Genomic DNA, 24,897 nt, shown 5'->3' on the forward strand with positions numbered 1-24,897 from the left:
AAGGTTTGTAACAAAAATATTTTAGCATGCCCTGTTAATCAAAGATACTGTTTTTTCTTTGTTCTGAAAACTTTGTCATCTCTTATAATGAATTATGCTTTTAATTATGTATTGATCTGTTTTCTTCACATTCCTATGCTGTTAATTTAGCAAAAATTGGACTTTTAAATAATTGTCGTATATGACTCAAAAGCTTCAAGTCATTTTGTACCTTAATTAACACAGTTCAAAATATGTCAGTTATTTTGCCATTTTTTTTAGTTTCTGAAAACATTAGATGTCAAAGCCACAAACTTTCTCTAATGCCTACTATACAATTACTAGAGCATATGAGCTCAGAAACTCCACTGTCTGAGTATATCCTTTGAATTTGGGAAATGAACATAGAGAAACTAGGTTCTTTTGATTCAGATATTAAGACATAGTTTAAGTAATGAAATAGTCTATTCACACTACACCCCAAATTAAGCTTGGGAACTGCATTTGAATATTTCATGGATCGGATTAGCCAGGTGATTATTCAAATGTTGTATCTTTTTGGATGCATTTTGAGCTGTAGAAACCTCCATGAATACAATAAACAATTTCTGAGGAAAAACAGGACACTGATAAAAAGGGAAAAGAAGACAAATTACAACATTTGAATCCATCAAAACCAGCTTTGTGCAAGTACACGTCATGAAAAGTAGCACACAGAAAAAAGATGGAAAAAAATCATCTTTCAGGAGATGAAAGGAGGAAACATTCTGGGACAGATGTGATCACTTAAGAGCCCTTTGCACTTTTTTAGGAAATGCAAACACTTATTGCAGCCTTCTGAACAACTTTGAAAAGGGAAATATGCATTCTGGTGGGTAAATATACATTCTGTTTTGAACTCCTTCCCTTTAGGACATGTGTCCATGATTACTGGCAAGTAGTCGCCATTTTCAAACTCCATTTTTCAAACTGCCATTTTAATCTGCATTTGATAGTGGAAAAAAATTTTGCACTTCTCATTTGTTATTTGGAGTTTGATAACAAGTGGAGATGTTCACAAAGGAAAAGCTTGATATAAAAATCTTAGTAGAAAGCCATTAGAAAGTTTAGTTGACACAAGTGCACTTAGGAAGCACAGTAGTTTCCTTCTGAAGGCTCATTCAAACTCATTGCCTTTATAATTTGTGGTAGTTTGACAAACAACAGGGATATGTCAATGTTTAGCTAGGATGTTTAGCCAGCCTAAAGACAGCTAGGTATTACTGAGATTTAACAGTGGAAAACAAGGAAAAGCCATCAGAAAAATGTCAGTTGCTAGGACTTTGGTATTGTAAAGTGTTTTGAATTAATTAGGCTCCATCAGGCATGTAAATGTAAGAACAGACAACAGTATTAAAATTTGTTTGTTTGCTTCTATTTTATATTTGAGATCTGGAGTTCTGCAGAAATGTTTGCTTAGATGTTTGAGGAAGACTTGTACTGCAGGCTGAAGAACAGTATGCATATTTTACAATAGTAAAGCTAAGAGGATTGGGTTTATAATTTTGGCAGCTCAGTAAACATGCAACATCTTAAAGTGGGGGGTGGGGGGTAAACCTATTGATTTTAAGTTACAAATGCCCGGAGTTCTAATTAGGAATTGAATGTATCTAAATAGATGCATAAATGTAAGAGAGAATCTAAATAAATAAGCCAGTAAATATTCAGTTCTCCCTCCCAGATCAGCATTGCAGTGAAAACTGATATTGCTGGCTTCTAGCTTTCAGTTCCCTTTTAGCCGTTATAATTCCCTCTGTGTGTGCTTTAGTAATGATGTGTGTCAGGATTCGTTTATTTTGGATCACTGTGTCTCTGCATTTCATTTGTATCTAGCTGTTTTCTTTCTTTTCTTAAACTTGAGCTTGATTTGGCTTTGTACTATTTGCTGACTAGGGAGGGAGGGAGAGCATTATTTAAACTTCAAGTAACAAAAGATAAAAGATAATGCTGATTCTTTTACCCTCAAAGCCATTCTAAAAAGTTACTGGAGTGTTTTTTGTAGCTAGCACTTCACTGTTGTGACATTCAAAGTAGAACATAAGAAAACTGCCAACAGATTTTAAAGAATCCATTAATACATGTAGTCAGGAGGCTTCCGTTTAGAAAAGCTACATTATTCAGAGTGAAAAACTAATTAATTAGAACGCCCCTAGGATACTGAATCTGCTTACATATATTAGTGAAAAAGTTAATTAATCACTGCAGAATGAGATCTGCATCGAGACATATGTAGAAGTACTAGAAAATGGTTCCCTGGGCCACAGTGTGGATTTTTTTTTCTTGCATTTCTTTTTTTAAGAATATGTCTTGGCATTATTTTACTGTTTACATCTTATTATTTCTGTTACATTGTATAGTACAACTTCCTCCTTTGTCTTCCATCAACAAAGTATATAGCCAGTCCTGAGAAGCAAGAGAGAAGAAAGGTAGCACTCATGAAAAATGCATGCAAATAAACTGTTTCACATGTTTGCTGCTTATTACACAGGTTTCTTGGCCATTGAAATCGATCCTTTTCTAGTGAAGTGAGGAGAGAAAGGGATTCCAGGGACCATTTTTTAATATATACTCCCAAAATTCCTGTGTGATTCAAAAGCTATTCCATCAACAACAAAGCAACAGTGATTTTAAAATTGCTCCAAGCTAGTGTTACTGCCAGCCATAAAAGCCACCAGCTGATTTTAATTAGATTTTACCTTTCCTCTTTACTTAGCAATGGGATATCCATACCTTGAGTGCATTGCTTCATAGTAGCTCAGGACAGTTAATCATTTCCTTTTACAAAAGAACTAATATGCAGGAAAGCACTGACTGATATCATGAAACTAAATAAGAGTATTTAAGACCATTTTTATTAATGGTTTACAACATTAAGCTCACTGTGATAAGATTACAGCCTTTTCTAAAAGAGCATTAAGCTTTTTTATGCTGATGTTGAGCTGAATAGAGAGAATTTAATGTTAATCAGCAGGGGTCTACCTTCTTTGACAATCACATTAAGACTCAAGTCAGTGGACAGCTTCACATTGCCTTGGGTTGTATTCAGACTGGCCTGCAGTGCACATCAACATACTAAGTAACCCTCTTTAGGGGAAGTCAGTTTATATCACACAGTAGGTTAAACAAGGTTTGTCTGAGTCCTATGATGGTTACTCCAAACTGTCATAGAAATCAGTGGGAAAACTGAGATCAGCTTGGTTTTGTGACCTAAAAAGTTGATTTTCTATCAACAGCAAATATCTGTGACATATCTGTTTTGTGCTCTGTATGACTACAGGGCCTTTTACAATTATAATGCATATCTGACTAATTTTCGGGAAATCTTCTTCATTACAACGTTGTTTTCTGACACAATTACACTTAGCTCAAATGGTGATGCTTAACGAGAAAGATTTCCTCAGCCCATCTCAACTAACTTAGTGTTCATATCAAATAGAAACCAGTCTAACTTGTCATTGGTAGCTAATGAAAAAGGCATAGATTACAGCCCGTGACCTCTTTTTTGCTTTTTGATGTACAAAGAAGGCATGAAATGTGCATTACATTTTTTTGCTTCATTTTAAGCACAGTTTTAAGTTCAGATCTTCTCTGCCTTATTTTTGCTAAGCTGGTCCCCAGGAACTGACAGAATTGTGCCACCAGAAACAACAGCAGTGACACCTAATCTCCTGACAGCAGAGGCAGCTCAAATACATCTTTTCTCTGTTGGATTTGTTGTTGTTTTTTTTAAACACTAATTTACTCAAACATTGAACTAGAGAGGAAGGTTTAAGAACCTGGTCTTTCCATTAAGCTCGGACAGATCCCCTGACACATGTCAGGACCCTGAATAAGTTGTGAGCAAAGCCAAACTTAGCATGTTTGACATTCTTGATCCTGACACAAGAAAGAATAAGCTTTCCCTTAATATTTTTATACCACTTTTATACATGAGAAACATGGATAGCAGTTCTCAGATTGCATTTCTGCACAGGAGAAAGCTTAATATGGTGGGAAAAGAGTTAGTACCAGGTTAGCTGGAATTAAAGTTTACCCAGTGGAGCAGTGTGATCGTTTTTTCTTTGTCCTCACTCAGTTCCTATAGCACACAAGTTTGCTATAACTATTTTGTGCTCCATCCTAAATCCTTAAATGTGCAGATATATTTTTACAGACCAAACATGTTAGATACTGGACATAGAAGACTGGGTGGTTGGCGTAAAAGGTCTTCTGTCTGGTCTGACAAGGGGGTTGAAAACAGGCTCAAAGAAAGGTGCTTGATAGTGGTTTCTTTGTGGAGCTGGCAGAGGACGGTACTGTTTCAAATGGAAGTGTAAATAATTGTGAGAGACATTAAAGAGCTATCCCTGGTTTGATTCCTTGTACCTTCGGCATGTGAAATGTCCTTCCTTCCTTCCTGAGGATGATGTGGATCAAATCTTTCCCTCTTCCAGCCTGCTTTTTCCCCCATGTGGTTTAATGATGTGAAAGAGCAATGTTACGAGGTTCGCTGTTGGTGTTACAGCATGATAAAAAGCTGTTCCGCTTTGACTCCTGCACTCCTCACTGGCTTTCCCCAGCTCTCACTCTCTGATACATTTGACCTAATTGTAGTGCTTATCTTCCAACTGCTCCTCAAATGACCTCTTGTTAGGACTATTTAATACTAATGTGTCTTCTTCTGTCGTGTAAACTTTTTTAAAAAATAGAATTTTAATGAGCAGAAGAAAGGCACAGCTGTATGATAAAGCTTTCATTAGAGGATTCCTTAATAGAACCTACTTCCAGTCCTTGATTGCATAATCAACAGCTAATGAAATTGTCTTGGTAACAAGAGCTGCGGTGTATTACATCCTCTCCCGAGACTAAGTGGAAAGACAATTGTACCAGCCTGAGAGGACTATTGATTGTTCACAGTTTGAATTTGATTGCCCTTAAGGGGAACTAAACAAGAGATCATCTTCAGCTCTGCTAAATGGATTTTGTTTCCGCTGAAAGTTATTGGTTCACTTTCATACAAGCCGTTTGGGGGGCAATAAACACAGGGAACGTAATCTCATTACAGATTTCCTGAATCTGCAAGTTTGAAAGCACCTGTCACTGGAAAACAAATGACAATTGCATATTCCTGGTCGCCTAGGATGAGTCTGTATTTGTGCTTAAATCAGGTGGGAGCCCTGGAGGGATGCCCTAACCTTTTGTGAGTTGCTTGTCTCATTGCAGGAGGGAATCCCAAAGGGAAGTTTGCTCTGGGACTGGTTCAGAACGAATGGAAGGTTTATGTAAAAAGGCCACTAGATCGGGAAGAACAAGATGTGTATTACCTGAACATCACTGCCACGGATGGCCTCTTTGTAACCCAAGCTGCTGTGGAAGTGACGGTCACTGACGTTAATGATAACAACCCAGTCTGTGAGCGGGTGAGTTAGCAACACCCTCTGCAATCTTCTGTGGTGCTGGAAGTGATGGTTTCCCAGTGGATGACACTGCTGTATTTACAGGAGATGCCCATTTTCATCCTGAAGGTCTTAGGTGAGGGATATAGAGTGATGTGGAGGGAAGCAGGATACAACAGTCTTGTGAAGCCAAGGTGAAAGGATAATGGCCTGGCAAAGGCAGTGGAGGAGTCTCCTCCCTCTTCTGCAATATGCTCTTAGCTGGCTTTCTAAAATGCAAAGGGTTGTGAGGTAGCACTGCTATAGGGCAGCCACTTTCCCCCAACAGAAAAAAAAATGCTTTTCCTTCACAATCAATGTGAAAATGTCTTCAGTCTAATCTAACTCCAGCCTTCCCAAATGTGTCAGGTGGCTAGCAGCCAGAGACACAGTAGAAAAGGTAGAAGAATATAGCTTGCTCTCAAGCTGTCAGGCATGCATTCAGTATGGCCTGACCACAGCTTTCACAGCATCAGCTGTCTCTTATTCTATGGAGAGGTAATGTGGGAAACCAGTATTACTGTGATAGGAAGGTGTGTGTGAAACAAAAGGCACGATAAATACTAGATTTCCTTAACAGTACAGCTTGCAGAATCTTATTTATATATCCATATGTATACACACATGTAATTCCCATCATTACATTATCACCAATGGACTGCTGTCATTACAAGCACCACTCTGGGGAATCACAATCCGTATCTCCCTCAACACTACTGGATGATGTGATAAAAACAGCTGTCTTCATTAGCACACATCCATTTCATGGGTGTTGATGAAAGAAATGGAAGACAGAAAATGTGACTGCATTTTACACCTAAGACTAGCCCTATTAAGAGTCATAATTTGGCATTGTTTTTGTGACACCTCAAGGCTTAGCAGCAATTTGAATTTCTAGGACTGTATTACATAAAGGAAAATTGCTTCCTGTATAGAAAAATACACTACAGAGAGTTAAAAAAAAAAAAAAAAAGTTGTACAATAGCTATAAAACACTGTTATTGCATAGCTTACATTTCTGCTTTGTTTTGTTTTGTTTTTTTTCTCTAGGTTGCATACACAGCACTGTTTCCTGAAGATATTCCATCAAACAAAGTCATTCTAAAAATCAAAGCTAAAGATGCTGACATTGGGTCCAATGGTGAAATTCGCTACTCTCTCTACGGTCCTGGGAACAATAAATTTTTCTTAGATCCAGAAAATGGTAAGATGACAACTAAACGTTTTCAGATAGCCTTCTTAATCCCTCAGCGGGTACCAATTTCCTTAACTAAAGTTAGGTTACATTTGGTTATCAGCCAGTTCCAGTTCTGGCAGGTATGGATGACCACTTCCAAAGTGGTAATTTTGGGTGGGACGTTTGTTGGCCAGGTTGAGTGTTGTGTTCAGGACAGTAGAAGCTGACCCTTTTGTTTCCCAGCCAGACCTCAAGTTAGGACAGAGACATGGGGCCCTTGTCCTGGAGTTGTCTTGGTGCAGAACAGGAGAAGCTGCCAGCAGGGTTCTCCTTCACATTTGGACTTTATGTCTTCCACCCTGATCTGGAATTACTGGCTTTTATACCATGTAACAACAACATTCTTTTTATACTCAGACTTGAGTAGAAAAAGGATATCAGTAATGAATTTGTGGGCACAGGGGAGTGCTACAAAGGTGTTGTTCATTTGGCAGAGGGTCTTGAAAAAGGTTTTGATCTCTGCGAAGGTCCAGATTTCATGCTTGTTATAAAGTAAAGCTAAATAAAATAATTTTTCCATGAATAAAAATCCCACTCTTTTGTTACTTCTGTTACTTCTGGGAATTTAGTTTCTGTTATGACAGCCTAAGTCCATCCCTGTGCAATGCCTCCTCCACCTGGCTAGCAGGAGGCAGCACCTGATATTGTCGTAGTGCTACCGACAAGAGGCATTCAGAGGTCTGTGCAGTGTGTGGAAAGGGAAGTTTTGCCCTCCTTAAGACCAAATCTTGTCTTTTATTTCAAATTACTCCCTTTACCAAAATAAACCAAAACTTACCCTTTGACTAATAATGGCTGTTTGCAGATGTGGCCACGTTTGCTGTCATTTATCAGTGCTGTGGAAAGCAGATTGTGGGTAAAGTTCTCACAGTCTGAGTGAGAAACTGTCTTTGCTGCTATTGTTTATTGTGTTATAAGAATAAGAAGTCATATTCAAGCTAGATGCCAGAGGCATCTACAGGAATTCAGAGGTGATTGGAGGTTAAAATGTGGGAGAAGAGATTGGTTCTGTCTCGAATGGTAGCATTAGAAAACTTTGCAGTTCATTATGGCTGTTGTCATCAGTAGATTCATGGTGACTTTTCTAAGTCTTGAAGTCTATAAATCTTGAGAGTAATAAAAGACAGACTTCAGAAAACATACCATGTTATGCTCTTAGAAGTTGCAGATTCTCAAAGGCCACCATGAGTGGCTTGTCCTACCTGCAGTCATGCCACCAGCTCAATTATTTGGGTGGAGAGGGGTGAGAAGTGACACTGCTGTGGGGTTTTAATCTGCTCATTGGAATAAGCAAGGTTGTTTTTTCTTCTTGTAAATTCCAGTTAAATACATGTTTTTGAGCTACTCCCACTGTCTAGTATTAGTGATGCTGCTACAGCAGTAATTACAACTGCTGCTTTTAATCAATTTCAGGTGAGCTGAAATCCTTGGCGCCACTTGATCGAGAGAAAATCCCTGCATACAACCTGATTGCCCGAGCTACGGATGGTGGTGGCAGGTTTTGCCAATCGGAAATCCATCTTATTTTAGAAGATGTGAATGATAACCCACCAGTGTTTTCATCTGATCACTACACCGCGTGTGTCTATGAGAATACTGCCACTAAGGCCTTGCTAACAAGAGTCCAAGCCACTGATCCCGATGTCGGTAAGAGAGTGACACTGCAAACAGTAACTAATGTACAGGAAAACTCTGGGTTGTTGGAACTGCAATGCAGATGACTTTTTCTTTCCTCTTTCCTCAGTCTTTCATCTTTCTTCATTCTTTCCTCCTTGTTTCTGGATAATCCCCATTTTTCTGTCTTCTCTTTTGTTACCCTGCAATGCTCATGGCTGAGCTTGGCATGATGGTGTTACAAACAGAAGAAGCATTGCAGCAGCTACAGAAGTGTGTAGTCTTTTATTCTCTTGATCAGTGATAGTTTTTTGGGTAAATTCCAACTTTCTTCCTCGAGTGGTCTCACGTCCTTTCCTGAACCATGGTTTTGGATACCCATGCCTCTACGTAGGCAAATAATATAGTTAAGTGCTATAGGGACTTATATGTGATTAATCACAATATTGCTGGAGTTTTATACTGCTATAACTCCCATTTGTTCCAGCTGGTTACCTTAGCATGAAACTATTGTTGTACATTGTGAATATACACTATAAATGTTCTAGCTGTTTAAATGTAGATTCTTTTGAAGTGGAATAGTTTATTATATGAGGACCTTAACCTTGAAATCTAGGCCCAGTTATAAATATTTAAAGATATTTTTCATAGCACAGTGGTAAAACCTGATGAATATCAGATTTTGTTCTCAGCTTATTCACTTCAGCTGGAATAAATAAATCCCATAATTTATTTTTTCTTCCTGTGGTTTTGGAGATGTTTTGTAAAAACTGTGGCTTAAGTAGCTTCACATAAAAAGCAGGCCTTTCACTGAATGATAAAAAATAATTAAATATATTTTTTTAAAGTACAGTACATGCTGGAAGTCCCAATTTTTACTCAGGTTGATAGTGTAAATATACAGTAATCAGTAAAGGAGCAGAAAGCGTTCATTAAAGTATCTATGAAGTGCTGCATTATATGCTTGGCTGAAAAATCACTATTAAAATTTATGACACTGTCCTGCAGTGAAGAGCCAATTACTGGTAGTTAGCTACTGAACAGTCTGAACACCCAGTGTTGTTCGTTTCCATTGTCTTAATTACCATTTCTCTCATAGGTGAGATGACATTCAAGGAGTGGAGAGTCACAAGGGATTAGGGTTGAAAGTTGTCAATAAAAGTTCCTGTTAGCACCAACTTTGCATAATAAGATGGTTAGCTATGGAAAAAAAAATAAAATAATAATAATTAAAAAAAAAAAAAAACCATGATCTAATTGCTACATCTTCTTTCTGAAACAAGATAAGTTAAAGACAGGGATGAATAAGAAAACAGTACGCCTTTCCTTTAATGACTAGATTTGAAAATCAGACAAGACACTATCATATAATAGTGACTCTGTTCTCTAAAATATGATTTTATATCAATTACTGTTCTATTAATACTATTTATTCTATTGATACCAAAATCACTGATTCCCTGTTGCTGCAAAATGATTAAGTTTACGTAGTGTAATGTTCCCAACACAGAGTAGAAATATATTATTGATATTCTCCATGGAATACGATATTCCTGTTGGGTCCTGTGGAGAGTTATCCTAAAAACATAAATGAAGCTGGGAATCATCATACAGATCAACTTTTGACGTTCAGGAAACATTTTACAATCAATCTTAAAATTTGACAGTTCTTATGCTCTAGGTTTTGGAGAACCAGGTACCATAAGGGTAAGAATATTGATGTAGAATCCATTGAGATAAAACTTGAGATAAGTCAATTTGTGGTCTGCAACTGCCTGTAACTAAATAGCATTTAACATAAAACTGGAAATATTGTCGTCAGACAGTGCTGGATAATTAAGATAATTTCTAGTAACAGGAAAATAGTGTTGTATCTGCTTTGTGCCTTTGATGTCTCTTAAAGTTCCTGAACTCATAATATTCTGGGAGATTTCAGGACTGGAGCATAAGTTGTTTCATATATTTGTAATTTGGTTACATGCTTAGAAACTGCCTGTACCAGCTGGACATACTGAAGAAGAGCTGTGATTTTGCTTTACAGTATTCAGCAGAAAAAAAAATAAATGGGTTTAGCTATTGAGAACTTAACTGTAGTAGCATGCAAGCTGGTTTCCATTTAACCTCTCCATGTATCTAGGTATCTTAAGTTAAATGAATGCTTAGAAGAGAGAGTGGATACACACATCCCTTTGTTAAAATATTGATAACTTTATTATAGAACAATATTTTCTCCTATCCTTTTTTCCATTGGAAAACCTTAATATTTCCACAAGGTAATACTTCCTACTAACTTGCCACCATCAGGTTTTGATATGTGCAAACTAAGAAATGAAGGGCAAGTGCTGATTTTACAGTTTGTTAGAGAAGTTCATGGGGAGCAGGTAGATTTTCCACCTCCCACTGTCTTCAAATCAAAGTGCCAAATTACTCCATTCTGTTCAAATTAGGGCACAAGAAGCGCTGGCATGAACACTGAGGTGTAATTATCTGAGCAAGCTCATCAGACAACTACAATATCAGCCTGTTTCAAAGGAATTAGGGTTATGCTAGAGCAGCAACACTGAGGAAACGTATATGGGACTTTGTGGCAAGCACAAAATTAGAAAGCTGATAAACATCAAAATAAACATGGAGCCCAAATTGCTACCTGAATTGCAGGTCCATAATCATTTTCAGTGCTGCTCATGTTTTATTGCCTGCATACAGTGCTGCAGCCCAAGTTGTGCAGGATTTGTACTGAGTTGTATCACTGAAGCTTTTCTTTCCTTCTTCTGGCCATGGGTATTTCTCCTGGGCTATAACTAAAGCAGGTTATGGTGCTTGCAGGCAGCAAAAAGATTGCAGTGCTGTCTGGGAAAACTTTTATGTTTAGGCAATTTTATGAACTGAGTATTCAGTGTGTGTGTGTGTACACTGTGTGCTTGGAGTAGAGCCTCAGAATGAGATGAACTGAGCTGGTTGCAAACCTACAAGCCTCACAGCACAGAGCTGGGCACATTGTCCAGGACACGTGGGTCCCATGTTGGCTGTGTGATGCCCCTCGAGGCTGTGTTGATGTAGCACGGGTACACGTGACCTTGGCTCATTTAGGAAAAGAAAAGGAGGCTGAACAAAAAGCAAAAATTACCACGTATTGTGACAAAAATAGGGAAAAGCAGAGATCTGATTTTTTTTTGTGAATGGTCAGAAACAAACTCAGTATTTGAAGCTGCAGTACTCAGGTAGGTTGGAGGGAAAAATGGGTGTTGAAAGCCTAATTCAGGGAGCTGGGATAATACTTGAGGCTACCTTAAGTTTATACATACAGGTTATACAGGTCAATTGTGCTTGAGTTTGGCTGTGCTTTTTTTAAAGAGTTGTGTAGAGCGAAATACTCTTTGGACCAAGATTTATGAGACAGATTCTGTAGCCCTCTGATTAGTACCTTTAATGTGGAGAGTTTTAATCAATCAAGCTTTTAATCGGCCTGGTTCTCGGTGTGGGAAACTAATTATTCACCTCTTCATGTAAAATGAAAGAGCTGTGGCAGAAAGGACTGAGCCCGTCTGGGGAAGTCATTTGACCTTCTTGTTGGGAGACATCTGCTCTCTAACCCTGCCCTCCACCACTAAGTGCAGGGGAGCAGACTGTGTCCCATCATCTGCACGGTGGGCTGCTGGGGAACTGGTGAACTGGGGGAAGAGTGCCATTTGCTTTATGCCTCTGATGGAAAGCTTTAACTTGGATTTGAAATAAATCTATGACAAAACTGATGCTTTCCCAGCAGTCTTAGGCCTCAATGAATTTTGATGTTTCAATAAAGACTAAGTTTGCCAAAAAATACAATAAAATCCCTTACCATGTACACTTGTAAGGCAGGTGCACAGGAAATAAGAGATGTTTTTGATTTTTTTTATTTCCTAGGGAAGAATGGTAATGTAGACTCTCCTTTAGATTTCAGTCAGTTCAGTCTGGAGTGTATCTACCCCCAGGAGGGTTGCGCAGGAAAAGTATTATACCTTATTTTCCTTCTTGTACTCTCATTGGGTCAACAAGAAAACTGAAGAATCAATTAAAAGAATAAAAACTAAATACTTGTAAAATAATGGCCAAGGGACATAGCACTCTGGGGTTTATGAAACAAAACACTTGCCTGTAGAAAGTGGCATCAAAGTGTCAGTGAGCACAACCCAAGGTGGTTCAGTGGTGACCATTTCCAGCAACACATGTATGGAAGTAATTAGTCAAGATTTCAGCTGTATCAGCAATGGGCTTTGCTCTTGAAGGAATTAGGGCAAGTGAGCCTGTTGCACACCCAGCTGGGCCACACAGGGAAGAGTTAAGTGCTGCCAGGTGAGATCGCAGAGAAGCAGGCAAGGCGGTCACAACCTGATTAAAGAGCACATTTCTGTATAATGCATAATGGCACATGAAAATACTGAAGGCAACATTGATTTTGACATTCGCTGGCAAAGCAAATGTACAACAAACTTCTGCTTCAAATGTGGTTTGTTTATGTTAGGCAGGTCCCTTAAAGCAGGTCTGGAAAATTTTGAGGCATTCAGGATCTGAAAAAGAAGAAAATGAAGATTGAAATGTGCATAAGAAGGATAACACAAATAATAGGATAGAAGAGGTAATAAAACCCAGCTACTAGGTAGATAGCTTTAGCAGTGAAGCCACGGCTAGCTAGATGATGTTGTTTGAGCGTTTATAAAAAAGATGGCAAGGAAGGCTCATTCTCTAAAAAACATATGTGGAGCTTCTTGTATATTTACTCACCTCTTTGCCCCACTGCCTTATAAAATAGTCCAGGGGATAGTATACTAATGCAGGATATGGAAGACCTGAATTATTTGTTCCTCTTTTTGAGGCTATTCAAAACAACATTGCATAAGTAAGGGGTTATGCAGACTCAGGTTACAGTTGAAGTAGAGGGTCTTTTCCATCATCACTGAAGCTGTTTTGAAAAAGGTTTCAGGAATTGGAGAAAAAAAACACAAGTGAGAATTGCTCTGTAGCATGGTGGGTGACTGGGTTCTGTGCTCTGTACCCCAGGGTTTATTCAATGAAAAGTAATAGCCTATAGCAATGTACCTACTCCTCCTTCCTTTAAGGTGCTCTAAGCATTTGAATTTTGTTGCATAGGGAGAGTGGGAGAGCAAAGCCCTACATCCTCCCCAGCTAAGTTTAAAAAAAAAAAAAAAAAAAAAAGTTTTAGCTACTATTGCATTATAAAAGAGCACCGAACTGTCATCATAGAATCACAGAACAGGTTGGGTTGGAAAGGACCTTAAAGATCATCTATTTCCAACCCCCTGCCATGGACAGGGACACCTTCTACTAGACCAGGTTGGCCAAGGCAGACTGGTTAGTCCTGAGGACATGTACAGGTTCAAGTTAACTCAGAAAGCAGTTCAGGAGAAAACCTAGCTTTCACCTTCTAATAAAGTCAGGAGCACTTTGAGGAATGCAGAGATGCTGCACTTTGGGCCCCGGAAAAATTGCCAAATAAAAAATGATAGTCAGACTCAGTGGAGTTGAGACTTCTCTAGTGTTAGGAGGTAAACAAACAAGGTGTTTGGGGATTATTGTAGAAAACTCAGGTTTCTACCTAAATAAGCCCTACTTCGTATTCCATATTTTGCTTCCCACGCCTTGACACTTAGGAGACCCAATCCTGCTAGCAGTCAGACTATGCGACCCTATTGTTGAATCCTTCAAAGGGTCAGATTTTTAAAGCTGCAAATAGGTAGTCAGGGGAACTCAAGCACCCATCTTGCATTACAATAATGTGTATCTGTGTATTGAGATGGCTCAGAGTTAGTGTGTGTTCAGCAAGCAGAAGTCATCAAAACACTCTTATTTCCTTCTGCAACATCCTAAGAGGCCAGGTAGAAAGGAAAGAAACACGGGTAATATGGCCTAGGTGCTATCCTTATACTTTGTTGTTCCCATTAATTTCTTTTATTTTTGAGATTTCCAAGACATTATTAACAACATGGTGTCAGAGAACTAGATGCATGACAAACAGAAAGAATTGCACCTCCTGGATTACTTTGATTGAATAAGGCCTGTGTTTGAATTGGGCCACTGAAACATACATATTTATGTCTATGTGTGTGTATATATATGCATAGATGCATACATACATATATATGCATTCTCCTGCTACACACCACTATTTCAGCATAGTGATAAATTGTCAGTATTGTCAGATGCAGTGTTACTGCAGCCAGCATAACTCTAAATTAGGTGTATCCAAATGGTGTTTACACCTCCAATTACTTCATAGCCTCTCGTCACTTCGAAAACATAATCAAGCTTATGCCTGATAATCATGAAGAAGTGAAGCACTCAGGACCACGGATGGAAACAAACTTGTGTATGCCCACACCCTCGGCTATATAAATCCCTGCTAGAAAAAAGAAGGAAAGAAGGAAAGAGCTAGTCAGAAAGACCTTGTCTTCCTACTGAAGAAGACAACATCCAACCAAACCAGAAAACTGCTTTTGGAGTTAAAGCTGTTGTTTCTCCACAGAAAAGGAACAACATAGTGAAAGCATGTCTCAGTAGCAGTGTTATGGATTGAACTTGGCTAGATTTTTCTGCTTAAATTGAAAAAATAACTTGAAAATTATTCTAGAGTTCAGCAAGGTACTTTTGTCAAGATTTCTCTCCCTTTCATCTCAAAATGATGGAGAATTATAAAATCTGGTTTAGTATTTGTTTGTTGTTAATGAAGTTGTAGACTTCTACCTACCAGTAACTGGTGTTGTAGTTAACATTTAGTTGATCACAAAATATGATAGGTGCCACTGTTAACAATCACACCATGAAACAGAAGAAAGACAAAGCACAATAAATAATCAGGTAAAATGCCTAAACTTAACAGCTGAGTTGATAAGCAATAACAATTTTTACAGCTTTCTTTCTGGACACTTTTTCTTTTTTACTTCTTGCTTGTTTATTTTTAATGCTTGCCATTATTTTTCTTTCCCAAGGTTTTCAAAATGTAAGTGAGCAGACAACAAAGTTAAGTCTCACTCTCCACAGATAAACAAGAATGAGTGGGCTAGCTATACTTGGGGAAAAACATTAAAAAATGAGTTCAGGTGACAGACGACAACTAGAGAGGAGTAACACACTATATAAGGTCTTGAATATGTATAAGTTTCAAATCATGTGTGATGCAGTAAGCAGGTAATGCCCACTGCAGAAATTCACTGTCATATGGGGATTGTGCCTTTTGTATTAATGCTCAGCCTTTTAGTGATGTTCATCTGGATCAACCTGTGTTGTAACTCCACCATTTTCAATTGACTTAGACAAGGAGCAATTTGATTTTCTTAATTATAAAGAGAAAGATTTTATTTCCCTGTTTCTATTCAAAGCAGTAATGACATAGAAGATCTTATTATGTGACATTCAGTATATGTTCCTTTGTTTTAGTACAGAAGAAAACTAGAAAAATCCCTGCTGAAGGATGACATTTGAGGTACTAGATGGCTGTTGTACAAGCTCTTCACACCAGAGATTTGGCAAAGGGCAATATTCTATCATATGCTAATACAGGTCTAAATGTAAAATGTGGTAGCTTTTACCTTTATTTTAAAAATATACTGCAATCCTCCTATAGGAATAGTAATTCCTGCAAAGCTTTCCATGTTCAAATAGCTTATGGTTGTGATTGGCACCTTCACCTTAGAAATCTGAGAAGTTTAAGTGAGTAAGTGAATAGACAGAACACAGTTTGCAAACATTAATCCCCCAACAGCTGTGGGCAAGCAGTGTGGGAGGATTGCTTTCTTTACCAATCCAGGAACTGTGGTGTTGGAGCAGTTGTGTCCTTTCCACAGAAAAAAAGTTTATAATCACAGCAGAGTCTACCATCAACTCCACAGCGGGGCTGCCACTGACATGAACTGGTGGATGCTTCTGTCCAGGCATATGGTAACCCTAAACACTCAAGTACTTTGGATTTCAGTGGAAATAACTCTCTAACTCATCTTTGCCTCCTGCCCATTTATTTTCCTGACTTGAGCCAGGAAGCTGAGGGGAGACAGCTACTGATACAACACAACACTTCCTCCAAAGTGCTGTTTCTGCTGCAGCTTTTCATTGAATTCATTGTCCTTCCAAGGAACAAGTGTTAAGCTGCAGCCCCATTAAGCACTGTAGAGATATGTATTTCTCTTTCTGTTGTGCCTCTGCATTCAGGCTGGAAGCCACCAAGGAGTGGTACCTGTGGCTGTCCCAGCTCAGGCCCTCTGCGCAGATTTTCTCCATCTCAATGCATAAAATTATAAATTCACCTGTAAGAGTCTTTCTTCCAGGTCTTGTGGGAAAAAATAAGACTGTTTTGGTCATCAATCTATTAATGCGGACAGATTGCTATGTGATAACCCACACCCCTGGAAGTTCTGTGGGAAGAAACACTGTGATGAGTATCAAACAGGGTCTTTATGCCGGAGAAAAACCAAGACAAATCTCAGCCTCTCATGCAGTCACAGGCACGTAGGCACAGAAGATGTGTGTTAAGGTCCCTGCTTAAGAGAAGTGCTTAATTCTATATAGAAGCTGGAAGATACCAAGAGATCCAAGTACATAACTCTAAATAGCTCTAAAGTTGAGATGTGTGTGTGTAAGCTGGCTATTCAGCAGCATGCTCTTAATCAGGCAAAATCCATTTTTCCAGCATCCCTAGGGATCAATTCCAATTAACAGCTCATTAACAGTTCTGGTCAGTTCTGTCCCTGTGGAGGTTAGAGGAGGATTTCTAGCAGGAGATCCTGACAGAAATGCAGACATATCTCCAGCCGTTCAGACCTTCAAAACCTTCCACCCTCCAGAGGGTTTTATTCCTTCTTTGGTTCAGTCACCTTAGTTGACTGTCAGGTGGCAGTGCATTTGAAGTGAAGATATGAGCATGGTCTCCATCAGGCTGCAGGGTGTTCGGGATCTAGGTGTCCCAACACACACAACAGTCTCCAACTAGGTTGTGTGCTGAGCTCAGTTCTTAGTGTGTAAGACAGAAAGTCTCCTCATCTGCCTCGTATGCTTTGCTGAAGGAGAGCTTCTCTGCAGTTTTTACATTTGTGATGCTGTGGGGAAAAAAAAAAAAAATCTGGTTCATTACAATATTGGCATTTAAACTTTTCTTAGTTCTAAAGGCATTTGGACGTTTGAAATATCCTCTGGTGTCTCAAGCACAGCATAAAAACTTTATTCCCTTAGGAGGCCAAACAGTAATTCCTAATGCTATCTGAGTAGGGTCTGGGACTTTGTAGTTGCTCTAGCTTTTGTGTGAGCATGGTTGAAGAAAAGAGTCTCCCAGCTCCCCCTTGTGTGGATGCTCTACTCCTGCTACGTCAAGCAGAAAACAAATGTGATTTGTGCTGCTTTTGATCAGTCATTTCTACGATGCTTTGCTGCTGGAAAGCAGAATAATACTGTCACAAATTTTAAATTAACAAAATATGCCTAGAAGGGATTGGTAGCTCTTGTTCATCTGAGTAATGTCAGGCTTGTAAGGTCTGTTCTCCAGCAAAAAAGGGCAGCAAATGCTCAAGTGAGAGATGTTAAAAACAGAGACACTCCAGTTTAGTGGATCTTTGTGTTTTAGTTATAATCTTTTAGCAGAGAACCCAGGACCAAAGCACAGACACAACCAGCACCAAGGGAGCTTGAGTGAGGTTGCATTTGTGTTCACATTTAATTAGATTTGAAATGGCTATCCCACTGTAGTACAGCAAACAACCAAGTCGGTACCTTCCCCTCAGGCCTTATTACTAGCAACTTTAGCATGGATCTACATATTCAGCAGCCAGGAGGATAACTGTTATGTATTGGGAAATACAGGCAGGCTTTGAAAAACATGGGCTATTGTACAATTCAATTTTTGCTCTTAAACTGGGGGAGCGGGGGACTTCTCTTTCTATAATGTCCATGTTCTTGCAGGAGCTGTTTGATGAAGCTTTTGTCTAAAAGGTATCATCTTCTGACAATGTTTTGCTTCTCAACACAGGAATCAAGGCAGCACTGGTAGCAAGTACATTCTGTGCCACCTGATGAATTTTTATGTGTTTATTTTTCCCTTAAATACATTTCTATTCCTTCTGGATGTGCGCTGAGACATTTCCATTTTCAGTATTCTGCCTGTCTTACCTAATTCAGTTGTAAGCTTTTTTGGGCAAGGAACAATCTGGATACTTTCAGGTTTCGTTATGCAGCACTTCTGCAAAGTGATCATTTTAAAAAGCATCATGATGAGGGAAGGAACTCAAGTCATCCACAGAGATCTGACATGTGAGAAGAGCATGTCCTGATCCCCAAACCCTTCAGCAATGCTGTACCTTCAGGTACAGCATTACCTCCATGTGCTCCACACCAATTGGAAACAATGAGTGTGATAGCAGATTTTCCTTAGGTTTTCCATTAGGTGGTTAGAGATAAGGTTGTTTTGCTTTTTTAAAAAAATATTTTTTATTTCACATTATCATTTTCACATCTGCTTCTCTTTTAGGTGTAAACAGAAAAGTTACCTATTCCCTCGCAGACTCGGCAGATGGTTACTTCTCAGTTGACCGCTCATCAGGGATCATTATTTTGGAGCATCCACTTGACAGAGAGCTTCAGTCATCCTATAACATTAGTGTAAAGGCCTCAGATCAGAGCATTGTGCTGACCTTGTCCTCATTTGCGACGGTTACCATTACAGTGCTAGACATTAATGACAATCCCCCCGTCTTTGAAAGAAGAGATTATCTCGTTACTGTACCTGAAGACACTTCACCTGGCACTGAAGTCCTGTCTGTTTTTGCTACAAGCCAGGACATTGGGACTAATGCTGAGATTACCTATCTCATCAGATCTGGGAATGAGAAGGGGAAGTTCAGGATTAACTCAAAAACAGGTTTGTAAACTGGCTCTTACTTGTAATACAACATGAAAGCATTGGAAAAAATGTGAGTGCTTTGGATAAACCTCTTGGACCATAAAAAAAGTTCCAAGGACAAAGACTCAGAGCTTGTCAATGTGAAATTAGTTGCATAGTTAGAAACCAATGCTATGCTGGATGTGGATGTAAATTACAGTCCCACTCAGTTGCCCTGACTTGAGTGGAGAATGGCTTTCTCCATTAGTATTTCTGTTGAAGTCAGCATAGTTGTGACAGCCCATTAGCCAAACTCTGCAGTCCTGTCAGTAATGTACACTTGTAATGTTTAACTGCCTATCAGCTGAGTAAAGATCTGGACCACAGCAAGCATCAGACAGTACTATCAGCACCAAATAGCTGGCAGCCCTACCTTGCCAGGCAGTGACCACACGATTTATACAACTCTGTATAGCTCAACTGACAAGATTAACAGAATGGTTTGGGTTGGAAGGGACTTTAAATTCCACCCAGTTCCAACCCGCTGCCATGGGCAGGGACACCTCCCACCACACCAGGTTGCCCAAAGCCCCATCCAGCCTGGCCTTGAAAACCTCCAGGGATGGGGCATCCACAGCTTCCCTGGGCAATCTGTGCCAGGGCCTCACCTCCCTCAGAGTGAAGAATTTCCTCTTTATATCTAATCTAAACCTACCCTCTTTTAGTTTAAAACCATTCCCCCTTGTCCTGTCATTATCTGATTGAACAAAGAGTTGCTCTCCATTTTTTGTTCCTAATTTGTCTTGTCTGACAGTTGACTTCAGCCATTCTGGTTTGGGTTTTTTTTTTGGTTGTACATCACTGTGGTTTTACACTGATGGGCAGTAGAGCACCACTGCACTGCTATCTCAGTCCTCCTCTTCAAAAGAACAGGGGGAGAAAAGATGATGAAAAAAGGCTCATGGCTTGAGATACGGACAGGGAGATCACTCACCAATTATCATTATAGGCAAAAAAAAACACCTCAGTGTAGGGAGATTAATATAATCTATTGCGTATTGCTAACAGACTAGAGCAGTGAGAATTAAAAGCAAACTACAAACACATTTCCCCAGTCCACCCTATCCCACCTCCACGCCCCGAGCAGCACAGGGGAACAGGGAATGGGGGCTGTGGTCAGTCCTTGACGCTTCGTACCCGCCACTCCTTCACAGTCACCCTCTGCCCCTGCTCCACATGGGGTGATGCTTCTGTGTTTCCTGTAGTGGATGCCCTTACTCTTATGCCATTCAGGATGACCAGTGCAAATCCGCCACCAGAGCTTCTGAGCAGAACAGTCTGGATTTTGAAAGCTGAAGGTAGCACTTGTTTGAGTGCAGCTGTAATAACCAGTAACCTGGAAAATCTCAAAATGATGCATTGTGTCATTTACATTACTGTGTGCAAAAATCTCTCTCCAGTCTCTTTGGAGGCTACTGCCTTACATATAAGGGCCTTAACATAACATAATTGTGTGTTGTCTCCTATCTTCATAATGTTGATTAGTGCTAACAAAATTTAAACATAAATACGCCTAGACGGCAATACTTAACTTCACATTTGACAATGAAGCCAAGGAGATAAATCAATAAAAACCCATAATGAAGCTTAATCACACAGGGAAAAAAAAAAAACTATTTATTATTCATTAATGTGTGACAGCTCCATTATTATCGGTTTAGAGGCAGGAGCCGAGTTTCCAGACAGCCGGGTACTGATGTGGCATGCCTGATCAGGGCTTGAAAAATAATGCTTCTCACACCATTTATCAGTGGGGACTCCCTGCTAGCCACTTGGAAGCTTCTCTTCAGGGCTTCTGCTTTCAGCAAGTCATGCTGAAAGGTAGGATTCATTTGGAGAGAGCCCAGACAAGATTAAGAAGAATGATCTGAGGTTTATAAAATGAGGCTTACCAGGAAAAACTAAAAGAATTAAAGTTATTTAAGCTAGGAAAGAGAAGACATGCTGATAGTATTCAAAGTACTTACCTATGTAAAAGTACCCACAAAGAGCAGGGGAATAAACTGTTCTCTGTGTCCACTCATGAGAAAAGAAGTTTTGAATTGGCTTAAATTGCATTTGGATTATTTCAGATAAATGACAGAAAGAAATTCCTAGCTGTAATGATTATTAAGTACTTGAATACATTTCCTAAGAAGAACAGGAAAGTGATATTGCTGGTGTTTTTTAAGAACATTAGAAATGAGTACCTTCAAAAATTACTAGGTTTAGCTGACCTTTGCTGTGTACCAGTTGGACTAAATGACCTTTAAGCCCTGTACATCCCTTCTCCTGATGAGTCTATACTGAAAAGGATTTGGCTTGCTGAGGTTATGGATTTGCTTTTAAGTCTTTCCTGCCATGCCCAGTATCACCTCCTTCAAGTCATCACTAGTAATCTGTGCACGACCCACTCCCCCCTTCTTGATAAAGTTATGCATACATGGAAGACAAGTAGAGAACATGCATAAAAAGCATTTCTGTGCCAAAAGAGGTCTAGGAGAGAGTGAGTCAAGTTACAGATAATCTTAGTTTTGGTTGTGTGGTGCAGGAACCCAAAATTTTTAAACCTAGTTTATTGAGGAAGTCCCTGTTTAATCACATAAATGATAGACAACTCATTTCTCAAAGGGATTCATACCACATTTATTAGTATTTAATTCATGAGAAGTTAATTACGTAGGAGTTCATTTCTGCTGATTTGTCGGTGTTGATTTCCAGAGTCTTCATCCAATTCTCCCACGGGCTCTGTACATGAGCCCAGGCAAATGGATGGATACGGCATCCACTTCTCCATCTACAGTACTGGCATAATAAAAGTTATTTTCATGAGAAACCATTAATTATTTCATGTCTTTGAAGGTCCTTTTGGTAGAGGCAACCCAAGTGCAATTGGCATGATTCTTTAATCAAATGACAGCAGCAGAAAACTGACCAAATATTTTTATTGGACTGGGCAGTGTTAAAGATGGAACAACATGTTTTGTGTTTGTGCAGTGGCGATAAATAGCATGCTGTACTGTTTACTACAGTCAAATCCCTTAATCCACAACAGTATTTGTTTTTTGCTGTATGTTGACATTCCTTCCCTTGCTTCAAAGGAGCCATTTCCATTTTTGAAGCTTTGGATTATGAATCGTGTAAGGATTTCTACTTAGTAGTGGAAGCGAAAGATGGAGGTACTCCAGCCCTGAGCGCTGTTACGACTGTGAATGTGAATGTGACAGATGTTAATGACAACGCGCCAAAATTCAGCCAGGTGGTCTACAGTGCAGTCATCAGCGAGGACGCCGCTGTCGGTGATTCTGTTATAATGGTGAGTGCCGTGTTTAGGCAGGATGAGGCCTTCTGTTGCCTGACCTTTAGTAAAATACTGCTGCGCTAATAATGGCAACTACTGCATCTTGAATCACCCAAACAGTTCTCTAACCAATATTCTGCATCTGCTACTGCTTTCCCAATAGCTGCCTGTTTCCCTCCCCCCTCAAAAAAAAAAAAAAAAAAAAAAAAAAAAAGTAGTACCAAATGTTTCTTTTTTTCCCCTATATGATGTCAAAGAGCAATGATATGTTTAAGGTGTAATTCAGGAGCCAGCTTAAAACAAGTGTGTTTTACTGGAAGACAGAATTCAACTTCTCAGTGAAATATATTGTATTTATGTTATATGCCATTTGTTATATAGCTCATTGAGATTAAAACCTTTTATATGTTTTAATGCTAGAGTTTTGAAAAGGTCCAAGGAGAGTCTTCTGTGACAAGCTGATTGGCTTGATGCAGTGGTGGTGTGTGGTTCGGATGTGACTGGTCTGACAGTGTATGGAGTCCTGCTTCTTGGGTCATTGAGCAGTTAATGGAGCATACAGATGGTTTAATATTTGTTTTGCTAATTTTCACTTTTCTCTCAAAAAAGTTGATAGCGGAAGATCTGGACAGTCCTTCCAATGGCCAGATTCATTTTTCCATAGTGAGTGGTGATCGAGACAATGAATTTTCGGTTGATCCTGGCTTGGGACTCGTGAAAGTTAAAAAGAAATTGGATAGAGAAAGGGTAAGACACGTGGGATTTCTTAACTTACAATGACTTACAGATGTGTATTGATTTCAACTCTGCTGCTAGCCAGTTGTGAAGAAGCTGCTTTTCATTCTGCAGCAATCAGCTTAAGATGCTCCAGCAGGTCTTTCAAATGTTCTTCCACTTCTTCCCACCCCAACCCTATCCCCAATTGTATTTGCAAGCCAACTGCCCTGGAAGTTCTCCCATCCTGCACCAACACAACCGCAGAAGCCAGGTTGGGGAAGAAAGCCTCCCTGGATTTTTCCTGTAGTGCCACCGGCAGCTGTTGCTGTGTTAATGAGCTGCCTCCTCTCTCCTGCACGTGCATGCAGCAGTGTATGCAACGGACTGATTACAGCGAGCTGCAGATTGTGGCACCAAGCACCGAGCCGAGACCTCAGCCATTAATTAGTGCTCTGCAAAACATGTCACTGGGGAGGTGATGTTATGGAGTAGCCAGGCTGCACCAAAAGTGAAAGAGTGCTTCATTAAATGGCGTCTGCAGCTTTGTTTGCTCACTGGATTATTCATTCAGGGTGATTTATCACCATTTTGTCATAGCTAGCAATTATCAGCTTTTAGGAAAATAAAATAAATAAATAAATGAATACAGTTGCCTGTGCTACTAGCAGGGCAAGAGAGTACTACATGACTTCAGAAGTCTTGCAACACATGAAGAAATGCACGCCTCCTTCCCCCTAGCCATGCGGCTGAGGAAGCTGATTACTATCCCCAGAATATGGGCTCAGCTGGAACAGCTCTCTGCTGGAAGCAGAGCTACTGCTTGAAACAGAGGCAAATATCTTTTCTGTGTTATCACAAAGGCAGGATTAAATTGCCAGTGGCTGGTGGCAGAACGACTATACTGCAGACTGGTGAGGACAAGGAAGTAATAATGGCTGTGCTTGTTGAATATTTGCTATTAGGTAGTTTTCTTATATGGCACAGGCTTAATTTCTTAGCATGACTGTGTTTGGTTTCTGCATTTGGCATAGCTACGAGATATATGCATATGTGTCTGCATTCAGACACACACTTTCACCCTCACCAATCTGTGCGTGTTTAAGGCCAACTCTCGGATCTGCATTCTTCTAAGTTTCTCTCAGTTAAAGTGAGCTGTAATATTGTCTTTTCCTTTGCTTCCTTGGCACATTTCCTAGACACAAGTGTCTCTGACCTCGTCAGGGGAAATGATACATGATGCCCCATCTGCTGTAGATCCCCAAAGGCAGTGCTGACTCCCAGGTTTTAGCAGTTTAAAGAAAACTCATTTCCAGAGCTCTAATCATGTACAAACCATGTCTGTTGCCATTTGCCTTTCTGGGATATATGGAAATGAAAACAAACTCTCACAAAATTAGGGAAAGATCCCACAAAGGTGTCAATCCTGACTAGCAGTAAAAATTAAAGCTTGAAGGGGAAAAAAATTATTAATGCTCTGCCTCAGTTTCTTGACCTTCCATAGTTACGGGTTTTTCCTCCTGACTCTGTCACTACACACTCAGCAAATTGCACCCTTTCTTCTCCTTATAAACTACCTAAAAATGTTCCCTTTTTACTTAGTTTGGTCCCACAGCCCAGAAGATCCTCCTTGTTTCATACATTTAGCCTGTCCTCTTCCCTCCTACCCAAACGGCTTTGACCTTTGTGTCCTTTTGGATTTCCC

At 39.6% G+C, this 24,897-nt stretch overlaps 1 protein-coding gene across 4 annotated transcripts in view; it reads left to right on the top strand.

Annotated features, from left to right (window-relative positions):
• The window catches only part of FAT3 (FAT atypical cadherin 3), a gene marked incomplete at both ends in the record, with an annotated part of 325,298 nt that overhangs the window by 253,983 nt on the left and 46,418 nt on the right, over positions 1–24,897 (top strand). For all 4 annotated transcript variants that reach the window (XM_084300861.1, XM_084300863.1, XM_084300862.1 and 1 more), the window contains 6 exons: positions 5,221–5,417; positions 6,483–6,636; positions 8,083–8,316; positions 18,788–19,177; positions 22,279–22,493; positions 23,088–23,225. In XM_084300861.1, the coding sequence (XP_084156987.1) occupies positions 5,221–5,417; positions 6,483–6,636; positions 8,083–8,316; positions 18,788–19,177; positions 22,279–22,493; positions 23,088–23,225 (1,328 nt within the window). The remainder of the gene's footprint in view (positions 1–5,220; positions 5,418–6,482; positions 6,637–8,082; positions 8,317–18,787; positions 19,178–22,278; positions 22,494–23,087; positions 23,226–24,897) is intronic.

The sequence above is a fragment of the Netta rufina genome (genome assembly GCF_964035555.1).
Source record: "Netta rufina genome assembly, chromosome: 1".
In the NCBI taxonomy this organism is placed as follows: Eukaryota; Metazoa; Chordata; class Aves; order Anseriformes; family Anatidae; genus Netta; species Netta rufina.